The following is a 19,431-nucleotide window of genomic DNA, read 5'->3' on the forward strand; positions in this document are numbered from 1 at the left end:
GTGCAGTTAAATATGCGGGATTTGCCGAACACTGGGGCTGTAGACGGCGTCGTCGCTTACTACTAGTACGTACACTCCTAATCCTACAGCCAGCCCCATCGACTTCCCTCAGCTGCCTCTCAAAAGTATCCTCTGCTCAATTTGCCAACACCAATCACGCTACCCAGCAAGATAAGCAACACTGCAATCATGATCAATACAGACGTAGACAGAAAGGTTGATTTGTGTCCAGCATGCAAAGCGCTTGACGAGAAATTCAGTACGCCACAACATGGACATACGCAGGTCGTGCACTTTCTCAAAAACTCCTTACACCAAGACTGTGTGTCATGCAAGACACTTTCTGATTACTTCTCTTCCGATAAGCTTGTCGTGGCTCTTTTTCACAATGGGCCAGAGGATGACGAAACGCAATCAGCGTCTTCAGAAGAGTTGGTTGAGCCATGTGCTGAGTCGACAAACACGAAACCCTTGAAACAGATCCTTATGTGGGACTCGGCTGATGCAACACATGACCATACATTCCTCCCGGCGGAAAGTCATATACCAGGGCCTGGAAAGTATGCGTCAGCGGACCTGATCCAAGCTAAGCAATGGCTCGAGAGTTGTAGATCAAACCATGCTTCTGATGACGCAGGTGGAAGGACATGTACAGTTCAGCCAGTGATCATGAAGACACCGCTGAGAATCATCGACTGCAGTACATTACGGGTAAGAGAGCTAATGCCTGGCGAGTCTTATGCGTGCTTGAGCTATGTCTGGGGTAACGTAGCTCCTGCAAAAGTTGCATTCGGCTCGCAAATAGACCCTGGAAGTATTTCAAAGACCACTTCGGATGCCATATATGTGGCTAAGAAGCTAGGGGTCCCCAGACTGTGGGTCGATCAGTAAGTAGTCTCCTCTATATCTTATCGACGTTAAGCATCTACTGACGCTGTGTGCTTAAAGATACTGCATCGTACAAAATGAATCCATTGCGAGGAACAAAGCGATTGCATCAATGAATCTGATCTATGGTGGGGCAGAAGTCACTATTGCAGCAGCATCTGGCATAGATGCTTCACATGGTCTACCCGGTGTTCTGGGAACAGATCGATCAGACCTGATACACGGATCTGTCACTTTAGGGAGCCGACAATTTGTCGAAGAGCCCGTCCAGAAACAGCTGGAGCAATCGCATTGGAACAGCCGAGGCTGGTAATTGATCATTCAACGTTCCTCTGTGAAGCAAACACTGATTTTGAAATAGGACCTTCCAGGAAGCTGTGTTGTCGGTGCGTCTCCTCGTGTTCACTGATAGACAAATGTATTTCCAATGCAACAAAGCTCATCATCTCGAGCACTACAGAATCGAAGACCCATTAAGCGGACAACGCATATTTCTCTTTACAGGAACAGATCTTCAGCCTCTAGCAACCTTCCCACTCCTAACAGAGTACTTTCCCAAGCAACTTTCATTTGCCAAGGACAGTCTCAAGGCTATAGAGGGAATTTTGGAAGCCTGCGGTAAAGATGCATCGGGGCCATATCAATGTCGACACTTTTACGGCATTCCTTTGCCTTATTTTACGGATGGCATCACGGGAGAGATATCCTTCTCCGCGCAGGGTCTGGTTTGGTGGACCTCGCGTCAGAGCACGGAAACTGAAGTGAAAGAAACCCTAGCTCCTGATGAGTCTGGACTACCTTCGTGGACTTGGGCATCGCAAAAGTCAAGATCTAGATCTTCTATCATGACCCTAGATTTCTGCAACCTTGACGCATCATGGTTAAATTTTCAAGACCTGAGGCTCCACATCACGAACAGGCATGGGGAAACGGTTGACGTTTTCGATTTTGTCACGTCATCTCTTCCGGAACATTATTCAAACTACTTCCCTTGGATTGATGTCACTTCATGGATCGTTCAGAGTCAGATCACTACGTCGGATCTGGGATATTCCAAGACCGTCTTTGGTGGCATGGGAAATTCAAGCTTCGAATTTGACGAAGGCGTTCCACAGAATGATGAGACAATTACGGCGATATTGATAGGTACCGGTGAAGCCTGGTCTGACAGCACAGACTCAGATAATGGTCTTGTCTTCCTTCTTATACGTCCGACTACGCCGAATACATTTTCTCGCGTCGGATTATGGTATCTGTATGAGGAGGCCAAGGTCCTTTCCCTCGAAGAGGTAATGGCAGATCCAGAGCCTACACTTCTCAAAAGATTTACGGAGGATCCGGAGAGATATCTGAAATCATGTTGGCTAAGCCACGGCGTTGTGGTAGAGAAAAGGACGGTGAGACTAGTTTGAATAGATGTCGAGATATCCATGTACATCCAGAAGTGAGAAGATCTGGATCCAGTACCATATCCGTTCCAAGTCTATGGTAACTAGGAAAAGTTCTCGACAAGCATGCTTTTCAAATATGTCAACACGGGTTAAAAGGAGTTTGGGATACGGCTAAACAGTACACAGGCTTCAGTGTTCCTGAACAGCGTTGCCGTGGCTTCAAGATCTACCGGATATTTCTTCTACCATATCAAGCACATATATCATACAGGGCACAAAGCCTCCATAGCGTCTTGATTGGGGTCTTCCAAATGTACATAATGATGTAGACAAAAACGTCAGCCAATATACTAATTTGCTGAACACGGTATCCGTTGAGCATGAGCTATCCCCGCAAAAGCGAGTACCCCCACGAAAGAGTGGGATGGCTGCTCAAGGTTTTCCGTCCATGCATGCACATGCAAGAACATGATCGTCACCGGGTGAGGCCAATCAGTTCACGGCCCATTCAACAAATCAGAAGCACGAGGTGACCTCCCGTGCTGCAGTGACGGGACCAGTATCGTGGGTCAGCGATGCAGACTCACAAGTCGGGCACAATACTACCCCTCACTGCCCCGCGTATGCATGTGCAATTGGGCAATTTGCGTGTCATCAAGCTCAACAAAAAATCACCAAGAGTGTATAAAAGGATGAAAATATTGCTGCAGAAACTTTCTCTGACCTCAGCTTGAGTATACCTTTTCTGACCATCCATAATCACGACACCATTTTATTGGTACGATGCCGCCATCGAACCAGCAATGCGAAGCCCCTGGGGTCTCGCTCCTCGCACCTTAGGATATTCTCTCGGTCAAGTAAAACAGATGCCTATACTGTGCATCGTCAGGTACCCATCTCAATCCATCAGAAGCAAAGCATGGCGGGTGTTCAAGCCATTAGTGATCGGTACGTCGTATCGATCACTGATGGCTTGTTCTGAGATTATACCGTTTAAACTTGATCTGGATAATTCCAGCGCGAAGGACTGTTGCTGCTTCATGATGTCCCGTTTCCCACTGTTGTGTTGGGATTGCTGACTAGCGTAGAAGAACATTGCATCGGTAAACCAAAGTCAAGATGTCGACGGATAAGATTACCTTCTTGACCAACTGGTGCGCTAAATGTTCAGCTTTTACTATGAGAGAACAGAATACTGAAGAGTAGGTCAGGCACGCTACGCCATACCATGCGCCTGTGTACCTTGCTCAGAGCAAGGGATACTTCAAAGACGAAGGCGTCAAAGTCGCTCTCCTTGAGCCCAACGATCCAAGCGTACGATTAACACTACATAACTTATTCTTCATCAAATACTCAACATAAAAACCAGGATGTCACCGAAATCATCGGATCAGGAAAAGTCGATCTAGGTTTCAAAGCCATGATCCACACGCTCGCCGCCGCCGCGCGAGGCTTCCCCGTCCAATCCATCGGCTCTCTGCTCAACGAACCCTTCACCGGAGTAGTCTACTTGACATCCTCTGGCATAACCAGCGACTTCAGCACGCTCAAGGGCAAGAAGATCGGCTACGTAGGCGAATTCGGTAAAATCCAACTCGACGAGCTGACAGCCCACTACGGTATGTCGCCCGGCGACTACCAAGCTGTGCGCGTGGGCATGAACGTGACACGGTCCATCATCACAGGCGAAATTGACGCAGGCATCGGTCTCGAAAATGTGCAAATGGTGGAGTTGGAAGAGTGGCTTGTATCGCAGAACCGAGCCCGCGATGAAGTCCAGATGCTGCGTATCGACGAGCTGGCTCAGCTGGGCTGCTGCTGCTTCTGCTCCATCTTGTACATTGGCAACAATGCTTTTATCGAGCGCCACCCCGATGCCGTCCGCGCTTTTCTCCGCGCATGCAAGCGCGCAACGGACTTTGTGCTTGCGCAGCCAGAGCAAGCGTGGGCTGAGTTCTGTGCATCAAAGACGGCCATGGATACGCCGACGAACCGCAAGATTTTCGAGCGCAGCTTTGCGTACTTTAGCCCAGACTTGCAGAATGTGCAGCGTGATTGGGACAAGGTTACGCGATATGGGAAGAGGCTTGGTGTGCTTGATGAGGCGTTTACGCCAAACTATACAAATGAGTATCTGGCTTGGGGACTGCAGGATGAGGCTGAGGATCCCGTGGGCGACCAGAAGAAGATGGTTGAGCTGCAGGAGGGTGTCAAGCAGAATGGCGGGTTCAAGCGTCTGGAGAGTATTGCTGGCAAGACGGTAGTTGGGGCTGCAGCTCCGGCTTCTGCCTGAGCAAATAAGTTGGCATTAGTCCATCTGTGTTGATCTGGCGCTTCACTCTTTTGCGTCTTTCACGGTCAGCGAGAAGACCAATGATGGTACTGCAAATTAGTCGGTCGTTGCGAAAATAGTCACTCGTTTGCTTTGACTCCTTCTCACAAACTGCCATAGTTTTACAGCATCAGAATTGTGACCCTGCTACGCTTCCACTTACCTGATAGAGTCAACCCGTTACCATCAAATCATGCACAGCAAGAACACGATGTGAGAAGATAGCAGGCAGAGATTAAGTGAAGAGATAAGACTTCAGTATTGCATCTCATCTTATATGTCCTTGGACGAGGAGTCTAGAGGACGTCCATCTAGCACTTCTGGCTGTGCCGCCTCCGGCATGTCCGACGGCGGAATTGATGTGGTATCCTCTCCTCCATACTGCACTTCTACTGCAGAGGCATTGTCCGCTGAGACCTCATCTTTCACACGGCTCGCCTCCCCTATCACTGTGTCCTCCGGTGCACTGGGATACTCCGCAATGCGTTCTTGCAAATCCTTCTTTATCATCTCCTCCCCTACATCGCCCGCTTCGTTGGAAGCTTCGCCCAAAATTCCCGATCTTCTCATTTTTCGTGCACTGGCAGGATACCTCGGGCGCGCCTGCCTAGACACGGGCGACGTCTGCGCGCTCGCATCTGTTATCAAATCGGCGATATCATAGCATCTCTTGACAAATGCCTTGACAGTTGCCTCGTCGCGTAATTGAATGTCACCATGGCCGTCGTAATACGCCATCAGTTCGCCACCCTTTGCGTTTAGTTTGCTCGATTGATTGGCGCTGAAGGCGATGTTTTGACCCAATAGTGTGCCTGAGACAGCCTGTCGGAACTCGACACCAGAAAAGTGATATTTAATCTTAGCCATGCCATTTTCTTCAATCGAGCAGCCAGGTATGGTCCACCTGGGAACGTCAATGCTAAGCGGCGGCGCGGTAATACGTCCGCCACTCGAAATACTTTTTGCGGCAGCGATAACCCATTTATCTAGGTTGGCATCATTGTGATCTTTGGTCATTCTCAAACTCCCGTACTGGTAGAACTGAAGGTCGGCCGCTTTATTGGGAAGCGACACGGTATGCATATGCTGCCAAAACCTCATGCTTACTCTGCGGAAATAGGCTCTGGCACCGTGGCGATCTGTACCCATCTTGATTTGAAGTGTGGGAAACAATTGGCTGGAATCAAAGCCGTCCTGCTCGGGATCGGGTCGGAAGTGGTAGTATAGAGTCGGAACCTGCAGGCGCGTAGTAAGGGAGATATCTGATGATGTAAAAAGAGAAGAAAGCCCTGGGAAAGTAGACACAAAATGGGGTTGGAAAAATTGTTTGGGTGTATTGGCCTCAGCTTTGGTGGCATTTGCATGTTCCAGAGGCACCAAGGATTGACCAAATTTGACATAGAGCTTTCGGAGCGGTTCAGAAACCCAGCTGCCTAGCTCTTCCATGGGAGGAAATTCGTCGGAAGCAGACCGAAGAATAGTGGCTGCAGTCCTATCTACTAGACCTTGAACTGTTGCCTTGGATGACTTGGGGGCCTCGACTGACTCTTCTGTACCTTCTATAGATTCAGGCCCAGAGATTCGTGGGAGAGGCACTGATAAGCGTCCAAGCGGAGTATTACGAGTCTTGTAGCTCAATAGGCTTTCATCCACGTACACGGGTGCTGGGTAAATTGAAGTTGCTGCAGAGCCCAGGTTCAGCATATCCGAAGTGCGGGTGATGCTGTCCCTGAAAGGCAGAAAGTTGATCAAAGATCGCTTTGCCTCTTCGATAGATGCATTGTTGAATCCCCTAATTGTAAACTGCTCAGAATTAGCGAGTGTAGGCACCAATGTCAAGGGGCGACTTGCCAAGTTCCTTGTAGTACCCGCTATACTTGTCTTGGTGAGTGCTGAAATGACATCCCGATCTTTTTGTGAAAAGAGCGTGGTCATATCTAGAGGTTGGTCCCGTGGTATCATATTGGGGTCCAGCAGACGCATGTAATTTTTGAGGTTCATCCGTTTGACCTCTGTACGTTGCAAAGCCTCTTCCACGTCATTGGCAGCGTACTCTGCTGTACTTTTGTCGGCGGTGATGCGAAGAATGTCATGCTGCTTGTAGATTTGGAATTTGACCTTTCTGATTAGTGCGATTTCATCAAGTACATTGTGTTCTTCAACAAGGGTTAGTGGGTATTGTGATGGTGATACAAGCTGGAAACTGACCTCCAACAGTAAGCAGTGTCATCTGCCACGGCTTCAGGAAGAGTTCGAGCTCGCCAGGCTTCTCGATTTCTTCAAGAAGCACGAGATTCCACTGGTCGCGGAGGATGCGGTCTACAAGCAGCTGCTTGCTGACATTCTTGCGCCATCCCATAATTTTGACATGGCGGTCGACTCCAGGCAAACGTTGTGTGATGCTTGTAGTGCCTGGTTGCCACTCAGAGCGCTCCACCGGAAGCTTGGGATCATCCTCGTCTCGCTTCAGGCTATCGATGACACCTTGGTTGACCTGCCCCCGCTTGATGTTTTTTGCAACCGAGTAGAAAGTCATCAACTGTTGCTGGGTGAAGCCGTCCATCAGGAGATTTTTCAACTTGAGAAACGTAGTCTGTTTGACATAGTGCGGCTCGTTAGGATCGCCATGTTGCGTTGGACGCAGACTGCCAATTTGTTGATAGATTTCCTCGGGCGTGACTGCCTTGCCCTCTTGTTGCAGCGAGGCAAAGATGTCGGGAACTTGGACGGGATCAGAAGACTCAATGGTTTCGGGCTCCTCGTCGCCTTTCTCCGCTAGTACATCTCCGAGTTCTCTGAGCACCAGGATATCGGCTTGGTCGCCTAGCTGCTTGATTCCTCCCAGGCTTGTTGTGGTCTCTTTGATAATCTTGCCCTTTCTCCTCCGGACCCGGTTTAGCGGCTCGACTACTTTAGTAATCTTGAACTTCGGACTGTCCAACTCGGAGACGGCGTCCTTTGTTTCTGCGCCATCGTCATGCAGGCGAGCAGAGGCAGAAAAGGTGGCGCGAGGGATGCGGCGGGGCACGGCGGGCAGTCGTCGGCGGGCGATTTGCGCTTCACAGCGGAGGCATACAAATGCACTGGAAGCACGGGGCGCAAGCATGAAGGACGACGAGGCAAGGCTGAGGTTCAATGCTTGTTGCAGCGTGTGGTGCGCAAAGTGAAATGCGTCCATCAACTTTGGCCACCGCCTAATAATTCTGCCGTCGCGCCTTCACGTGCAAGGCGCGTCGTCCTAGCTTTGTGCTAATAATGCTTCTTTTCACATGTCCGTCGTTGCAAAGGCAAAAAGATTGAAGAGAAAAAAAAGATGCGCAATTACAAAAGTCTACTGTTTTCTACAATGGAACATCACGTCGGCCGATGCCAGCTGACCAGGTCTTCTCGCAGATCAAACTCATTGACCTCTTGGACCGGTCGCTGTCGTTGCCGCGCCGCCTCGGCCTTCGCCTTCAGGTGCGATGCCCGCTGTTCCAAACTTTCCCGGCCTCGCACGTTTGGCGAGCGGAGTGGTTTCATGTCCCCGGGTCGCAGCGTCTCATGCGACTTACGACTGATGCTGCTGCCATGCATGTGCCTCGATCCGTTTTCACTTACAGAGCTGCTGCCGTCACCTGCGAAGCGCAACGATTGCTGAGCCCGTGTTTGCTGCGAGTAGGACTTGTCGCCCCAGCCGTCTCCGCCAGCAAAGATGTCCTCTATGCATTCGTCCGCCTTCAACTCGCCGGGCTGAGCCGACCAGTATGCGGCTAGGGTGCGCCTGTACATATCCTGTAGCTCGCCAGCTTCGCGCGACTTGTTCGCTGACGAGTGTGTGGCTGTGAAAGTCAGCCGCGTTTGTCAGGGAAGAAAAAGAAAAGGTAGGCTTGCCTCCTTGATCTTCGAGCTCGGTCTGTTCACCGGCCATGATACCCGCAATGCCGCTGAAGACCTGGGCAGTCTTGAGTGCAGGCGCGATGTAGTTCTTGTCTCCCTCGATCTGTTTCATGTATATCCCAATCTTGAGCGTGCTGTTGATTTTGCTGTCTTGCATGAGGTATCGCCGTGTGACGCCCGGCTCCTCGCCCGCCACCGTGCCCATCTCGCTCTGTTCCACGTACTCTGCCAGGTTGAGCTTGACAGTGCCCAGAGTCATCCTCTCGCCTCTGCCTGTCCCGTACTCTTGAATAACTTCAAACTCGACGTAGCACTCCTGCAACATGCCGTTCTTGTCCACGGTAAGCCGGACGGGGAGTGTAGCCTCATAGTCGTAGGCAACTTTATGGTCCTTTACATAGCAGCTCTCTGTACGACCGCGGTGTTCGGCGGCTGTCGAGTGCAAAAGGTGCCATTTCACAAAAGACGTACCGGATACGAGGGGAACGTTGTTGAGGTCGATGATCTGCTGTTGTCAGGACACGGTCATAGGGGGCATGATGGGCAGCGCGCACTCTCAGGTGCAGGTCAAACTTTGGCTGTGCAGTTTGTCAGCCCGTGTAACATGCGTATGTATGCTTGCGCATCTTAGTAACAAGCTTTGCCTTACTCGACGGTTCTTTGGTACTGGGATCGTGAGTGTGTGAGCCGCAAATGCGACGGTGCGGCGCATAGCCATTGCTCACCAAACGCTTGCATATTGAAGAGAAGGGAAGAAACCGGACAAAGCCACGTTCGGAGAAGCTGTAAGAAGAGTCCTAGTGGTATCGTGCGTGTGACAGGGTTCTTTTGTCGTCGAGTAGCAGGAGTGATGGATGGCCTTGGAACCGCCAAAGCATCAATGGGTTTCCGGTTTCAGCTTTCTCCGTGCCCTAACTCCGTGCCCCCCATGCCTGACCTAACCTGACCAGAGCCCCTCGACCCTCGCTGTCCCTTCACTGCAGACGACCAAATCAGACGACCATGGCACCAGACCCAGATGCCATCGCCCGCTGCGTCCTCGACACCTTTGACAGCCTGCCCGACAAAAGAAAACCCCGACCCCGCAGCCACGGCGCACGAGAATGGGTGCCCCTCGCCGGAATCGTCTTATCTAAAGGTAATCGCTCACTGGTATGCCTACGCCGCTATACTTGCTTATGCCCATGAACTAGTGAAGGCGACAAGCTAAAGTGTGTATCTTTGGGGTAAGCAATATTCCTTTCAATATAGTTTCTTGCGCCATTTGTGAGCCATGCCGCCGCGACGTAGGTAAAATGGGGTATCGTCGACTCGTAAGCGACATGCATCAAGTAGTCTACTTACCCGAGCAGGCTATTCCCATCAGTGGCTCAGCCCCGCGTTCAGGTGCTGCGGGATTGTTAGAAGAACCATATACGATTAATACATTGGGCCATGGGTCAATTCAGCCCCATCTCGCAGTGTCCAAGAAGCAAAATCTGGCTGTGTAATGACATGCTGACGCTCGTAGAACGGGCATGAAATGTCTTCCATCAAACAAACTCCCACTGGCAAAAGGCAACATCCTACACGAATGGCACGCTGAAGTCATTGCCATCCGGGCCTTCAACCGCTACCTTCTAGACGAATGTGTGCGCATCTCATCGCCGCCCTATGCAGCGTCGGATTTCGTCCAATCCCGATATCCCCGAGACCAGACGCCACAGCTATTTACTATCCCCGACGATGTATCAATCCACATGTATTGTTCCGAAGCACCCTGCGGTGACGCAAGCATGGAGCTCACCATGGCCGCGCAAGAAGATGCCACGCCATGGACAAGCCCACCCCCGACCCTCCAGGAAGCTACTGCAGTATCGCCTCCACAGTCACCCAGCACACCAGGACAAACGACTGGTGACTCGGCAGAACACATCGAACTCAGCGCCCTACGAGGGCGCTCAAACTTCTCCCATCTCGGTGTCGTCCGCGCCAAACCTTCCCGACCAGATGCACCCCCTACTCTAAGTAAATCCTGCACCGACAAGCTCACCCTCAAGCAATCACTCTCCCTCCTCTCCTCCACCACTTCTCTCCTCATCACGCCACAAAACGCCTACATAGCCACGCTGGTCCTCCCTGCCTCACAATACGTGCCTCAAGCATGCGAGCGCGCTTTTTCTCCCACTGGCCGCCTCAAAAACTTGCCTTGCTCGACGACACGTGAATGGGGCGGAGGATACACGTTCCGCCCATTTACAGTAAAGCCTACCACAATGGAGTTTATGTGGTCGAGACGTGCGCTAGCTGTAGGAGAAAACGCGGTATCAAGCAACCTCTCAGCAGTCTGGACACCGTACTGGCAGGAGACGCTCATCGGCGGTGTGTTACAGGGGCGAAAGCAGCTGGATCCCCGAGGCGCGAGTCGGATTTGCAGAAGAGGGTTGTGGATGGAAAGTATACGGGTAGCAGGGATATTAGGCGGAGCAGCTGCAACGGTGCTCGGCGCGAAGAGGAAATATGCCGAGATGAAGAGTGACACTGTGCTGGCGGAAAGAAGAAGAGTAAAAAGCGATATGCAGGCTGCGTTGAAAGGGTGGCCGAAAAACACGGGCGACGACGAGTGGACTCTAGACCAGTGGAAATCCCCATTGACCCGTTTCCAAACTTGAATCTTATTTCACATCTACAATCCCATCTCGTCCCTCGGCAAATACCCCCCAACCTCCCGTCCTCCCTCCCCATCTATCCCCCACCACCTCCAGCACCCCGACCATCTCCACCCGTCTCTTCCTCGCCTTATCAATCTTCTCGTCATAGTAAATCCGCGCATCAACTTTCCGACGAGGTATCCGACTGATTAGTACCCGTATATCGCTGTACAGCCCCATCAGTCCATTTAAGCCCGGCATTCCCGCTCCTATTTTATTACTCGAGAAAATAGAAGGTTGCGGTATTGCCTCTGCTTGATCTGGACCTGCTGCGTGTGCTCGGTGCAAAAGGGCTCCGCGTGTAGGGGATGCAGCCCGGGTGGCGGGAAGAGGCGTGGTGGGGGTTACGAGGAGGGTGTAGAGAGTGTGCGAATGGGTTAGATGGGCGAGGGTGGAGAGGAGGGTGGATGTGAGGGATGTTGCTGTTTATGAAAGTTTTCGGGTCAGTTTTCGGTGTTTGTATCGTGGTGGGGGAGTGAAGGGAAGACAGACCTTTGTTCATGTCGGTCTTGGATAAGGGACCGAAGACGTGGGCGAGATTATCGATTAGGATGAATTTTAGAGTACTCGATTTACTCTTCTTGGATTGCTCTGGTGTGTCTGCGTGGCCTGGTTCTGGCACTGATACCGCATCGGTATCTCTCCCTTGCGATGCCAAACCGTGCTTGGCCTTGATCTCAAACAGCATTTCCTCTTCCTCATCCTCATCTTCGTCCTCGCTATCTGGCACAAACATCCTCTTCGAAGCTTCCTTCCTCTCACCCACCCCTACCCGCTCCTCTCCCAACGCCTCCTCTTTCCCTTTTATAACCTTTCCACTCCCTCCCCCCTCAAGCCCCTCCCTCACCTCCCCAACCGCCTCCACCACCCCCTCAAAATCAAACACGCGCATAATCTTCACCCGATCCAGCACCTTCGCCGCCACATCTTCCGCCTTCGAATCCGACTCTGCACCAACGGCTTCGCAAAGGGCGGATAGTATATCCTGGGGTTGATGTGATAACCGCGCAATAAGCAGAGTGTATAATCTCAGGACGTCGAAGTTGCCTGTTGTATCCAGCACCGCGGCTGTGGAGTCTGGGTTTTGTAAGAGAGAGGTGACGAGTAGTGTTGCGTAAACCTAAGCAGAAAAACTATATATTAGTTTCACTCTTCCCTCTGAATATATTGTGTTCCACCACTCGACTTTGTTTTTTTTTCTTCCGCAAGTTAGGATTTTGATCTTTTTCTGTTACTCTTCTCTTCTGTAATTAACCTACCTCTCTAACGCCTGCACCTGCTTCACCACTAATTTCGACTACCCGTCCACTTTCCAATCCACCGAATAATGCTTCATCCACACTCTTGACTCCAGTTCCTATCAAATGCTCTTTCTTCTCCTTGCGGTCTTTGATAGCAGAGTTGTACACGCGGTCGATCAAGTCGTCTAGGTCGTCGTCGTCGATTAGGGAAGATGCGAGGATGGGATCTGCTGGTGGCACAGCGTCGTCCCCTCTAGTTGGAAAGGTGTGAGATACGGTTTCCATGTTTTCATATCTGATATAGTTTGGTGTGGATTGGATGGACAGAGATCAGGGTAAGCGTGAGGGTAATGCTTTGGGGGGTCCTGTCGGAATAGTTCCGAGTACATGGCGCTAGTGGGTGTGCACGGATGGAAGGCGCGACCGGTCTATGAGTAGGGCCAGCCTTGACGTGTGCCTCACGTCAGGTATAAGGGTACACAGAGGAAGTTGAGGTTGGAAGACACCAACAGTTAGTATCTGCTACTTTTAACGATCGTAGCTCAAGTAAGCTTTGGTTTGAGATGGTCACCTTGGATTGCACACGACCTATAGTCATATTGCGCCACTTCGATTCATGTGCATACATCGTGCAGCAAATCAATATAAAATGACCCAGGGACGCGGAACTTTCAACCAAGACAGAGAGTTCATCACGGCAAAAGAAGGAACAGGTTGCGTCAATAGTCATGTTATGCTATTGTTCCTATATTTACTATTCGTTCTGCTTCTCCCATACGTATGCATTCAAATCAAATATTGAAATTCAGTATAGCGATCGCTCGGGTCGGACATGAATGTTCAAACATTCCGTGCCATGGACAGGGCGTGAGTCGAATGGGGTGGTCTTGTCGCATGGTAGTAGAATTAAGATTCGACATTTCTAAACGGTGACTGTTAGTATACGAGTTCAACTTTTGCAGCTCAAATACATAAAATCAACATGGCCAGTCTTTAAACAAAAGCTCGGATATGCAAAAAAAACATACATTTGCCGCAGGTGCAAGCACCCTGTGCGCAGCCGCAGTCGGCGCAAGTGCATCCAGAGTTTCCGCAGCCTCCCTTCATTTTGATGAGTCTTTGAAGTGTGATGGTTTGGTGATGTAAAAGAAGATAGTTGTAGATTGGTACTTCGGTCGTTTGCTGGAGGAAAGAGAAACAGTTGGAGGGGCAGAAGCGGGGCGGCCTTTTATCTGCTCATGCCTGACCGATGACCAACTGTTTTCGGCCACGGCCGCTGTGACGCCAATAGCCGCACTTGCCAGAGTCTCCCGCACCCCAACGTGGCCGACTTGCCGACCTGGTTCATTTAGGCGGGTCGGGCCTCGTGGTCAGCTAATCATTGGAGCAGACGTGCTATGTGGGATGATTGGGGTGGCAAATCCAGAGGCCTGGCGAGGCATTGGCGGCGGCACCAAGGACGGCGGGAGGGTGGGGGCGACCCGCACCATCAACTGGCGTGTGGCTTTGGGCGCATAGAACCTCCAGAACAACATGCTGTAAGCTGACCAAAGAAGTGATGAGGCCGGACTGCCAAGTTGTTGGTTTGGTTGAGAGCATGCAAGAGCGGCAGATGATGGATTGTATTCGGGTCACCCTCCGTCATTGTACTCCGGGGGATCGTCTCTCCTCGGATGGATGTCTTCACCCAGTCTCGATGTGCGCAGCGCGCCATGCCACGCAAACGGCACAGTGAACATCTTACGTAGGATTTCTGGTGGCAACCTTGGGCATGGACATTCCATCGCGATTGGATTAGTTACCATAACCTCTTACGTTGCTTCCAAAGATGACTTTTATACCCCACGCCGACGCTCCAAAGACTGATGCTGAGGCGCCTTGGAGAGAGCCAAACGGAATTTAGACCACCCCTCCTTTGTTACCCATGTTTGCGAGATCGATTACTTCTTCTTCCACTTCAGGCTCTGGCAGGCTTTTACCCTTTGTATTCTTGGCGCTCTTTGTGCCACTCTTACTGCCACCAACGCCTCTCTTCCCATCCTTGATGCTACTACTGTCGTCATCATCGTCATCGCCAAACAAAAACCCTTTGCCCTTCATCCGTCGTTTCTCATCAGATGAAAAGGTTGAATGCGCTGTGCCGGAGGCAAAGTTGGAAGACGCCGAGTCTTCGCCCAACATCCATGAAAAGCTTGAAGAAGTGAGGTGTGGCCGTGACCTCGGGGATAGATACGAGGCGAGCTTCGATGGTGGCGACAGTGTGCTGACAGGAGGGGATGCCGGGCGTGAACTAATTGGAGTAGGGTTGCTTGACACGGCTACCAAAGGTGTGGTGGGACGAGGACTTGCCGTGGATGTAGCGGGCTGGACCTTCGGACTCTGCTCGGATCCTGTCGCTGAGGGAGGGGTTGGAGAAGCGAGAGTTGCTGTAGCCTGTGCAGTTGCAGCCTGCTCTGTTGCTTCATCGACAGGCAACGGTATGGATGAATCTTCCAGGTATACTTGTACAAACTGTACCTTTGCAATGGCAAGACTGAGTGCTTCGATGGCCTCTTTGCCTTTTTCATCATCTGCGTTTGCTCTTTGTGCCTCGTCACGTTCGCGGTGATGCTCCCACAACTCACCGATTGCAGCCTCCAGCATCTTGGCCAGGTTCTTGTTTCTACGATCGAGCTCCTCTATTTTACTCATACTCTTGGCAGAATGTATTCCTTCCAGACTTGGCCGCCCATTGGCAGCGATTGTTGGCAGGCCAGGTTTTCGAAACTCCCTTGCACCGGATCGTGGCGTTGCATTGCCCGAACTCACTCCTGACTGATAGGCTTCGACATTCTTCTTTACTTCCCCTACAGCATCGCGTAGAGCCTTTCCCACACCCCATTGGGATCCACGATCTAATACATTTTTGGCAGCACCTTGAATCAATGCCTCTATGCCAGCACCTTGTTGGCTGACAAAGCTTCTTGGCGACCCCAGGCTATTCCGTGTTCGGCTCGAGGCGAACGATGGTGACGGCGAAGCATCGCGAGGACTTGCTATCGTCTCAGACTCGAAAACGGGGGCTTTCTTTCCGTATCTTGTGATGATCTCTACGCCGCCCTGTCGGGTTAGGTGGTCGCGAAGATACAAAGCGTCCTTGATGAAGGTGTAAGGTGGGTTGGCCGGCTCCGGATATCGGAGCAAAAAAGCAAAAGCTTCGTTGGTATCAGCCTTGATCAACTCCCACCGTATGCGTAGTAACATGGAGATGGAAATCATGTCGACTAGTTCTAGCGTGGAGTCTATCGCAAACAGAGCATCCCACATGTCAAATACGGCGTCAAGAGAGAATTCTCTTCCAAAAAGAAGACGTATCCAGCGTCTGTGCTTGTTAGTTGAGAGGAAATCCAGGCTCGTTGTCGGCTTACAGCAAGAATATTTGAGGAACAATGTCGAGCTTCACGAGATGGCCATGCAATCCTGGATCAACCCTGGACAAGTAGTCATCGAAGATCCTAGAGCTGCGAGCAAGCATTGGAGTCTCTTTGGAAGCTGAGCCAACTTCTGCCAGGGCATAGAACGACTTTGCAGTCTGCATGATGACGGAGAAAAGCATGTGGGTATCGTGCTCAATGTATGCAGAATCGAGCATATCTGCGAGCGTGCGGTCTTTGGCGCCGGGTTTCTGGCCCACGAGCTCAATGGCATCTCTTTCCACAACCCATAGCACGGGGGCTAGTATCTCGTGCATGCCCTGCCGATAGCCAATATTTGGGTGCATTTTGCACCAGACAAACAGAATGTCCAGCATCATGTTTTGGGTGGCGGGCTGGCGAAAGTAGACATTGTCTGGCATGCATCGCTCAATGTCTTGAAATATTTCGGCCCGAAGTTCCTCGTCGGCTCGTAGGGCTATCCATGGGGACTTTTAACGCTTAGCACCTGTCAATAAGCGACATGTTTAGGGGGCGTGCGACGGGGCGACGAGACATACGTACCTCTGATAGCTCGCTGAGGGGATCGACGGTAGACTCGAACTCATTTGGGTTCTGAATGGCACGGAGGTAGTGAGTGCGGAGGGATTCGTATGTCTTGCGCGCCTGGCTGAGGTGGGTGGGCCATGACGAACGATCGAGAGTCTTGAAGACAAGAAAGATCTGGCTGTGGGATGAGCAATGGCAGAAGGATGAAGAGAGTGGAGGGAATCGCACTTTCCAGCAGACAGATCGGAGGCCGGCAGTAATTTGGGGGTCCTTGTGGGAAGAGACGTGAATCTTGAGATCGGTCAAGGAATGGAAGTTGTCGAGCAAGCGCCAGTGCTTCCTACATCACGTCAGAGTTTGTCAAGAATAATTGTGTAGAGGACGCATGGGCATACTCGGCTTCGGATACGGAGCGCATGGTGCCAAAGTTTGACAGTGAGGGGGGGGGGGGGGGGGGGGGGGGGGGGTGCGTGAGTACTGTGTCGGCAACCAAGTACCCTGTTGGTAGCTCAGCTTACAAGACTGGGGGGGTGTGCCGCGCCCTCGATGTCTCGCAGCGATCGCGCGACGCGGGGCAGCATTGGCCGAGCCATGATGTCACGTGCAGCCGGCCAATGGGCCCAGCTGTGCAGTAGGCGACGCGACTACTGGGATCCGTTGTGAGGATGGATGCATGGCATTGGCACCGCACGGCATGGCCGGGCTAAGGATGGGATTGTTTGTTGTTTGTTTGGTTCACGCAGGCTGTACATGGACGACGTCACTGCAATGCGAATACGATAGATCAAGCATCAAACGATAGCGCCGTGCGCTATTCTAGGGTACCTGAATACGGTGGCTTGCCGTTGTGACTACACACTAAATATATATTTTTGCTACCAAAGCGATCGAACTATGGAGGATGCAGAGCAAGAGTACCGATCGAGCCGTCGATCTGGCGTCTCAGGACGAGGTGCTAGCAGCCGACGGTCATGGGCTGCAGGCTTCATCCATGGCGCGAACCATGGACGGCTGGGCTAGACACAGGTGTAAGGCCCAAGCGAGAGGAGGATAATGGATAATTCAGCTGGTTTTGGCTATGCTGGGGTCCAGGGCGGCAGAGGGAGAGGGGCGTCGGGAGTATTTGCAGGTCGAGGGAGCCAAAAGGGCCAGCCACACGGCCATGATCGACCGTGTGTGTCTTGGCGGTGTGGCCCCACGTGGGCTCAGTGCGTGTTAGCACCAGGCACAGCGTTGCGCTGCCCTTGGATGACCAGCCTGTCGACGAGGCCGGGAGCGAGAATGTCCTGGCGAAAGCGCTCCTGCTGCAGCAACTCAAGCGCACGGAGCGTTGGGCCGGGATGGCTGCAGGCGCATCATCATCAGTAAGCTGGGTGGCGTCATGGAGCAGTTGTTGGGCGCAGTGTGGTCGAGTGTTACAGGGCTGAAAGGGGGGACCTACTGTAGGAATTTGGCGTACTTGGGTTCCCTGAAGTACTGCAGGTACTGCAGGTACGCCACGAAATCGGGCTTATCGAGCGTTTTCTGCTGGGCCAGGAAGTTGAGATAAACGGGATTGGCGAGGCACTGGACAAACTAGGTTCGTGTTAATGAAGATAAAACAGGGGCTAATGACGTTGCGGACAACGGGAATTGCGGACCTCTAGTTCGAGCTCAAAGCGCGAGTATCCGCCCAAGCCGGGCACGTCTGGCATGGGCATTGCTGCCAGCGTCTGATCTGACAGGTGCGGTGCGATGGGGATGGCAAAGGGGTCGCGATTGAGAGTGTCGAGAGCCAGGCCGGCTGAGGCTGAAAGAAGAATGGATGGATGGATTCAGGGTCCTTTTTTCCCCGCAATGTCCAGGCTGCGCAGAGTCGGCAGCTAATCCACTTGGGTAGATTGAGGCGGGCTAACGAGTCTGCCCTTGCACAAATCAGCTGCGCGAGGGAGGAAGAGCGAGTGCGAGATGGAGGGGGGGTGGGTGGACAGTGATGCCTCCTCGGCCGGGGTGACGGGTGGGCGAGCAGTCTGTGTGTGTGTGTGTGTGTGTGTGTGAATGCTTGGTAGTATGGAGGATGTAGGTACAGTAGTAAGTACTATGGGACCATGTACGTAGTGGTGTACGTCTACAATACTGCTCAGGAGGGCGTCGGTACAGTAGCAGAGTCAGGCGGACGCAACGCTATGCCCGTCTGGCCAGCGACCCAAAAACCCCATAGGCGCGTGTCCATGTCGCTGCTCTTCTGGCGGGCATCGGCCTCATGGTGGCTTTTTGCTCCCTCTCCTCCTCAGGCTCGTGACCAGCGGCCCAGATGACGGCCGGTCCTACCGAACGCCGCAGCGTCCCAGGTCCCCCAGCTCCCACCTCGCCGCTCGCCGCTCCGCCGCTCCAAAGCTGGCCAGAGAAAGACCTAGGCCGCTCTTGCACTTGCTCCAGTCCAGCCGACGACTAAATAAGTACTTGGTAGCAGGAGTAGCTACTTTTAGCCCTCATCGTGTCTCCTCCCCTTCCGCGCCTTCTTTTTACATAAACCCCATCCGCCTGCCGTCTCTGTCCTCCGCCCCTCTCCCTTTCCTGGCCACCCCCTCCCCCCCTCCGGCCGGACTCTCTTTCTCTCCTCCCCCCCTCCCCCCTCTCCCTCGCTCGCTCCCTCGCCCATATAACTACACACATACCCCCCCGCGGCCTCCTGCGCTGCCTGCACCACCACGGCCGTCGCCTGGGCACTCGACATCACTAGCCGTTGCATAGACTACTAACGGGCCTTCAAACACAAGCCTATCTGCACTCGCCCCGCCCACCTGCACCCACCGCCGCCGCCAGCCAGCCAACGGGGCCCGTTCTATCCTCAGCGCGAAACACTGCAGCATTGGTATCGCCAGTCTTAAATTACGCCCCCCTTTTTGCTTCTGCTGCCCTACCCAGCAACAGAGGCCGCTGCACCACGACACGCTTACCCGCACTGCGCGTCACCAGCCAACAGTCGCACAGCGCTCGCCTGCCGCCTCCTGCAACGCCAGTGTTTGATTGGGCCGCACAGCAGGGTTGTCGACAACAGGACGGCAT

The 19,431-nt window shown here is 52.4% G+C and overlaps 11 protein-coding genes across 11 annotated transcripts; 5 read left to right on the forward strand and 6 right to left on the reverse strand.

Annotated features, from left to right (window-relative positions):
* Positions 1-189: 189 nt before the first annotated feature.
* On the forward strand, positions 190-2,300 carry COCCADRAFT_38029 (uncharacterized protein; the record flags this gene model as incomplete). The annotated part of the gene is made up of 3 exons (XM_007715550.1): positions 190-887; positions 949-1,197; positions 1,250-2,300. The coding sequence occupies 3 exons, from the start codon at positions 190-192 to the stop codon at positions 2,298-2,300; spliced, it is 1,998 nt and encodes a 665-aa protein (XP_007713740.1).
* A 769-nt stretch (positions 2,301-3,069) lies between these two features.
* Positions 3,070-3,261, forward strand: COCCADRAFT_99995 (uncharacterized protein; the record flags this gene model as incomplete). The annotated part of the gene is made up of 1 exon (XM_007715551.1): positions 3,070-3,261. A coding segment is annotated over one exon (192 nt), but the record flags the coding sequence as incomplete, so codon positions are not given.
* Positions 3,262-3,398: 137 nt separating this feature from the next.
* On the forward strand, positions 3,399-4,572 carry COCCADRAFT_38030 (uncharacterized protein; the record flags this gene model as incomplete). The annotated part of the gene is made up of 3 exons (XM_007715552.1): positions 3,399-3,433; positions 3,491-3,593; positions 3,649-4,572. The coding sequence occupies 3 exons, from the start codon at positions 3,399-3,401 to the stop codon at positions 4,570-4,572; spliced, it is 1,062 nt and encodes a 353-aa protein (XP_007713742.1).
* Positions 4,573-4,884: 312 nt separating this feature from the next.
* Positions 4,885-7,717, reverse strand: COCCADRAFT_99951 (uncharacterized protein; the record flags this gene model as incomplete). Its single annotated transcript, XM_007715553.1, has 2 exons — positions 4,885-6,767; positions 6,820-7,717. The coding sequence occupies 2 exons, from the start codon at positions 7,715-7,717 to the stop codon at positions 4,885-4,887; spliced, it is 2,781 nt and encodes a 926-aa protein (XP_007713743.1).
* Positions 7,718-7,965: 248 nt separating this feature from the next.
* COCCADRAFT_6245 (uncharacterized protein) lies at positions 7,966-9,208 on the reverse strand (the record flags this gene model as incomplete). The annotated part of the gene is made up of 4 exons (XM_007715539.1): positions 7,966-8,432; positions 8,515-8,995; positions 9,045-9,068; positions 9,140-9,208. 4 exons carry the CDS (start codon positions 9,206-9,208, stop codon positions 7,966-7,968), a joined length of 1,041 nt encoding a protein of 346 aa, XP_007713729.1.
* Positions 9,209-9,492: 284 nt separating this feature from the next.
* On the forward strand, positions 9,493-9,678 carry COCCADRAFT_99997 (uncharacterized protein; the record flags this gene model as incomplete). Its single annotated transcript, XM_007715554.1, has 1 exon — positions 9,493-9,678. One exon carries the CDS (start codon positions 9,493-9,495, stop codon positions 9,676-9,678), a length of 186 nt encoding a protein of 61 aa, XP_007713744.1.
* Positions 9,679-10,007: 329 nt separating this feature from the next.
* COCCADRAFT_100025 (uncharacterized protein) lies at positions 10,008-11,141 on the forward strand (the record flags this gene model as incomplete). The annotated part of the gene is made up of 1 exon (XM_007715555.1): positions 10,008-11,141. The coding sequence occupies one exon, from the start codon at positions 10,008-10,010 to the stop codon at positions 11,139-11,141; it is 1,134 nt and encodes a 377-aa protein (XP_007713745.1).
* Positions 11,142-11,144: 3 nt separating this feature from the next.
* COCCADRAFT_99929 (uncharacterized protein) lies at positions 11,145-12,706 on the reverse strand (the record flags this gene model as incomplete). The annotated part of the gene is made up of 3 exons (XM_007715556.1): positions 11,145-11,602; positions 11,673-12,300; positions 12,440-12,706. 3 exons carry the CDS (start codon positions 12,704-12,706, stop codon positions 11,145-11,147), a joined length of 1,353 nt encoding a protein of 450 aa, XP_007713746.1.
* A 1,614-nt stretch (positions 12,707-14,320) lies between these two features.
* On the reverse strand, positions 14,321-16,801 carry COCCADRAFT_6248 (uncharacterized protein; the record flags this gene model as incomplete). The annotated part of the gene is made up of 5 exons (XM_007715540.1): positions 14,321-15,782; positions 15,829-16,325; positions 16,399-16,557; positions 16,612-16,723; positions 16,779-16,801. 5 exons carry the CDS (start codon positions 16,799-16,801, stop codon positions 14,321-14,323), a joined length of 2,253 nt encoding a protein of 750 aa, XP_007713730.1.
* Positions 16,802-17,588: 787 nt separating this feature from the next.
* Positions 17,589-18,083, reverse strand: COCCADRAFT_100030 (uncharacterized protein; the record flags this gene model as incomplete). Its single annotated transcript, XM_007715557.1, has 3 exons — positions 17,589-17,727; positions 17,825-17,958; positions 18,024-18,083. 3 exons carry the CDS (start codon positions 18,081-18,083, stop codon positions 17,589-17,591), a joined length of 333 nt encoding a protein of 110 aa, XP_007713747.1.
* A 463-nt stretch (positions 18,084-18,546) lies between these two features.
* On the reverse strand, positions 18,547-19,431 carry COCCADRAFT_27430 (uncharacterized protein; the record flags this gene model as incomplete). The annotated part of the gene is made up of 3 exons (XM_007715543.1): positions 18,547-18,813; positions 19,041-19,282; positions 19,323-19,431. 3 exons carry the CDS (start codon positions 19,429-19,431, stop codon positions 18,547-18,549), a joined length of 618 nt encoding a protein of 205 aa, XP_007713733.1.

The sequence above is a fragment of the Bipolaris zeicola genome (assembly GCF_000523435.1).
Source record: "Bipolaris zeicola 26-R-13 unplaced genomic scaffold scaffold_109, whole genome shotgun sequence".
Classification (NCBI taxonomy): Eukaryota; Fungi; Ascomycota; class Dothideomycetes; order Pleosporales; family Pleosporaceae; genus Bipolaris; species Bipolaris zeicola.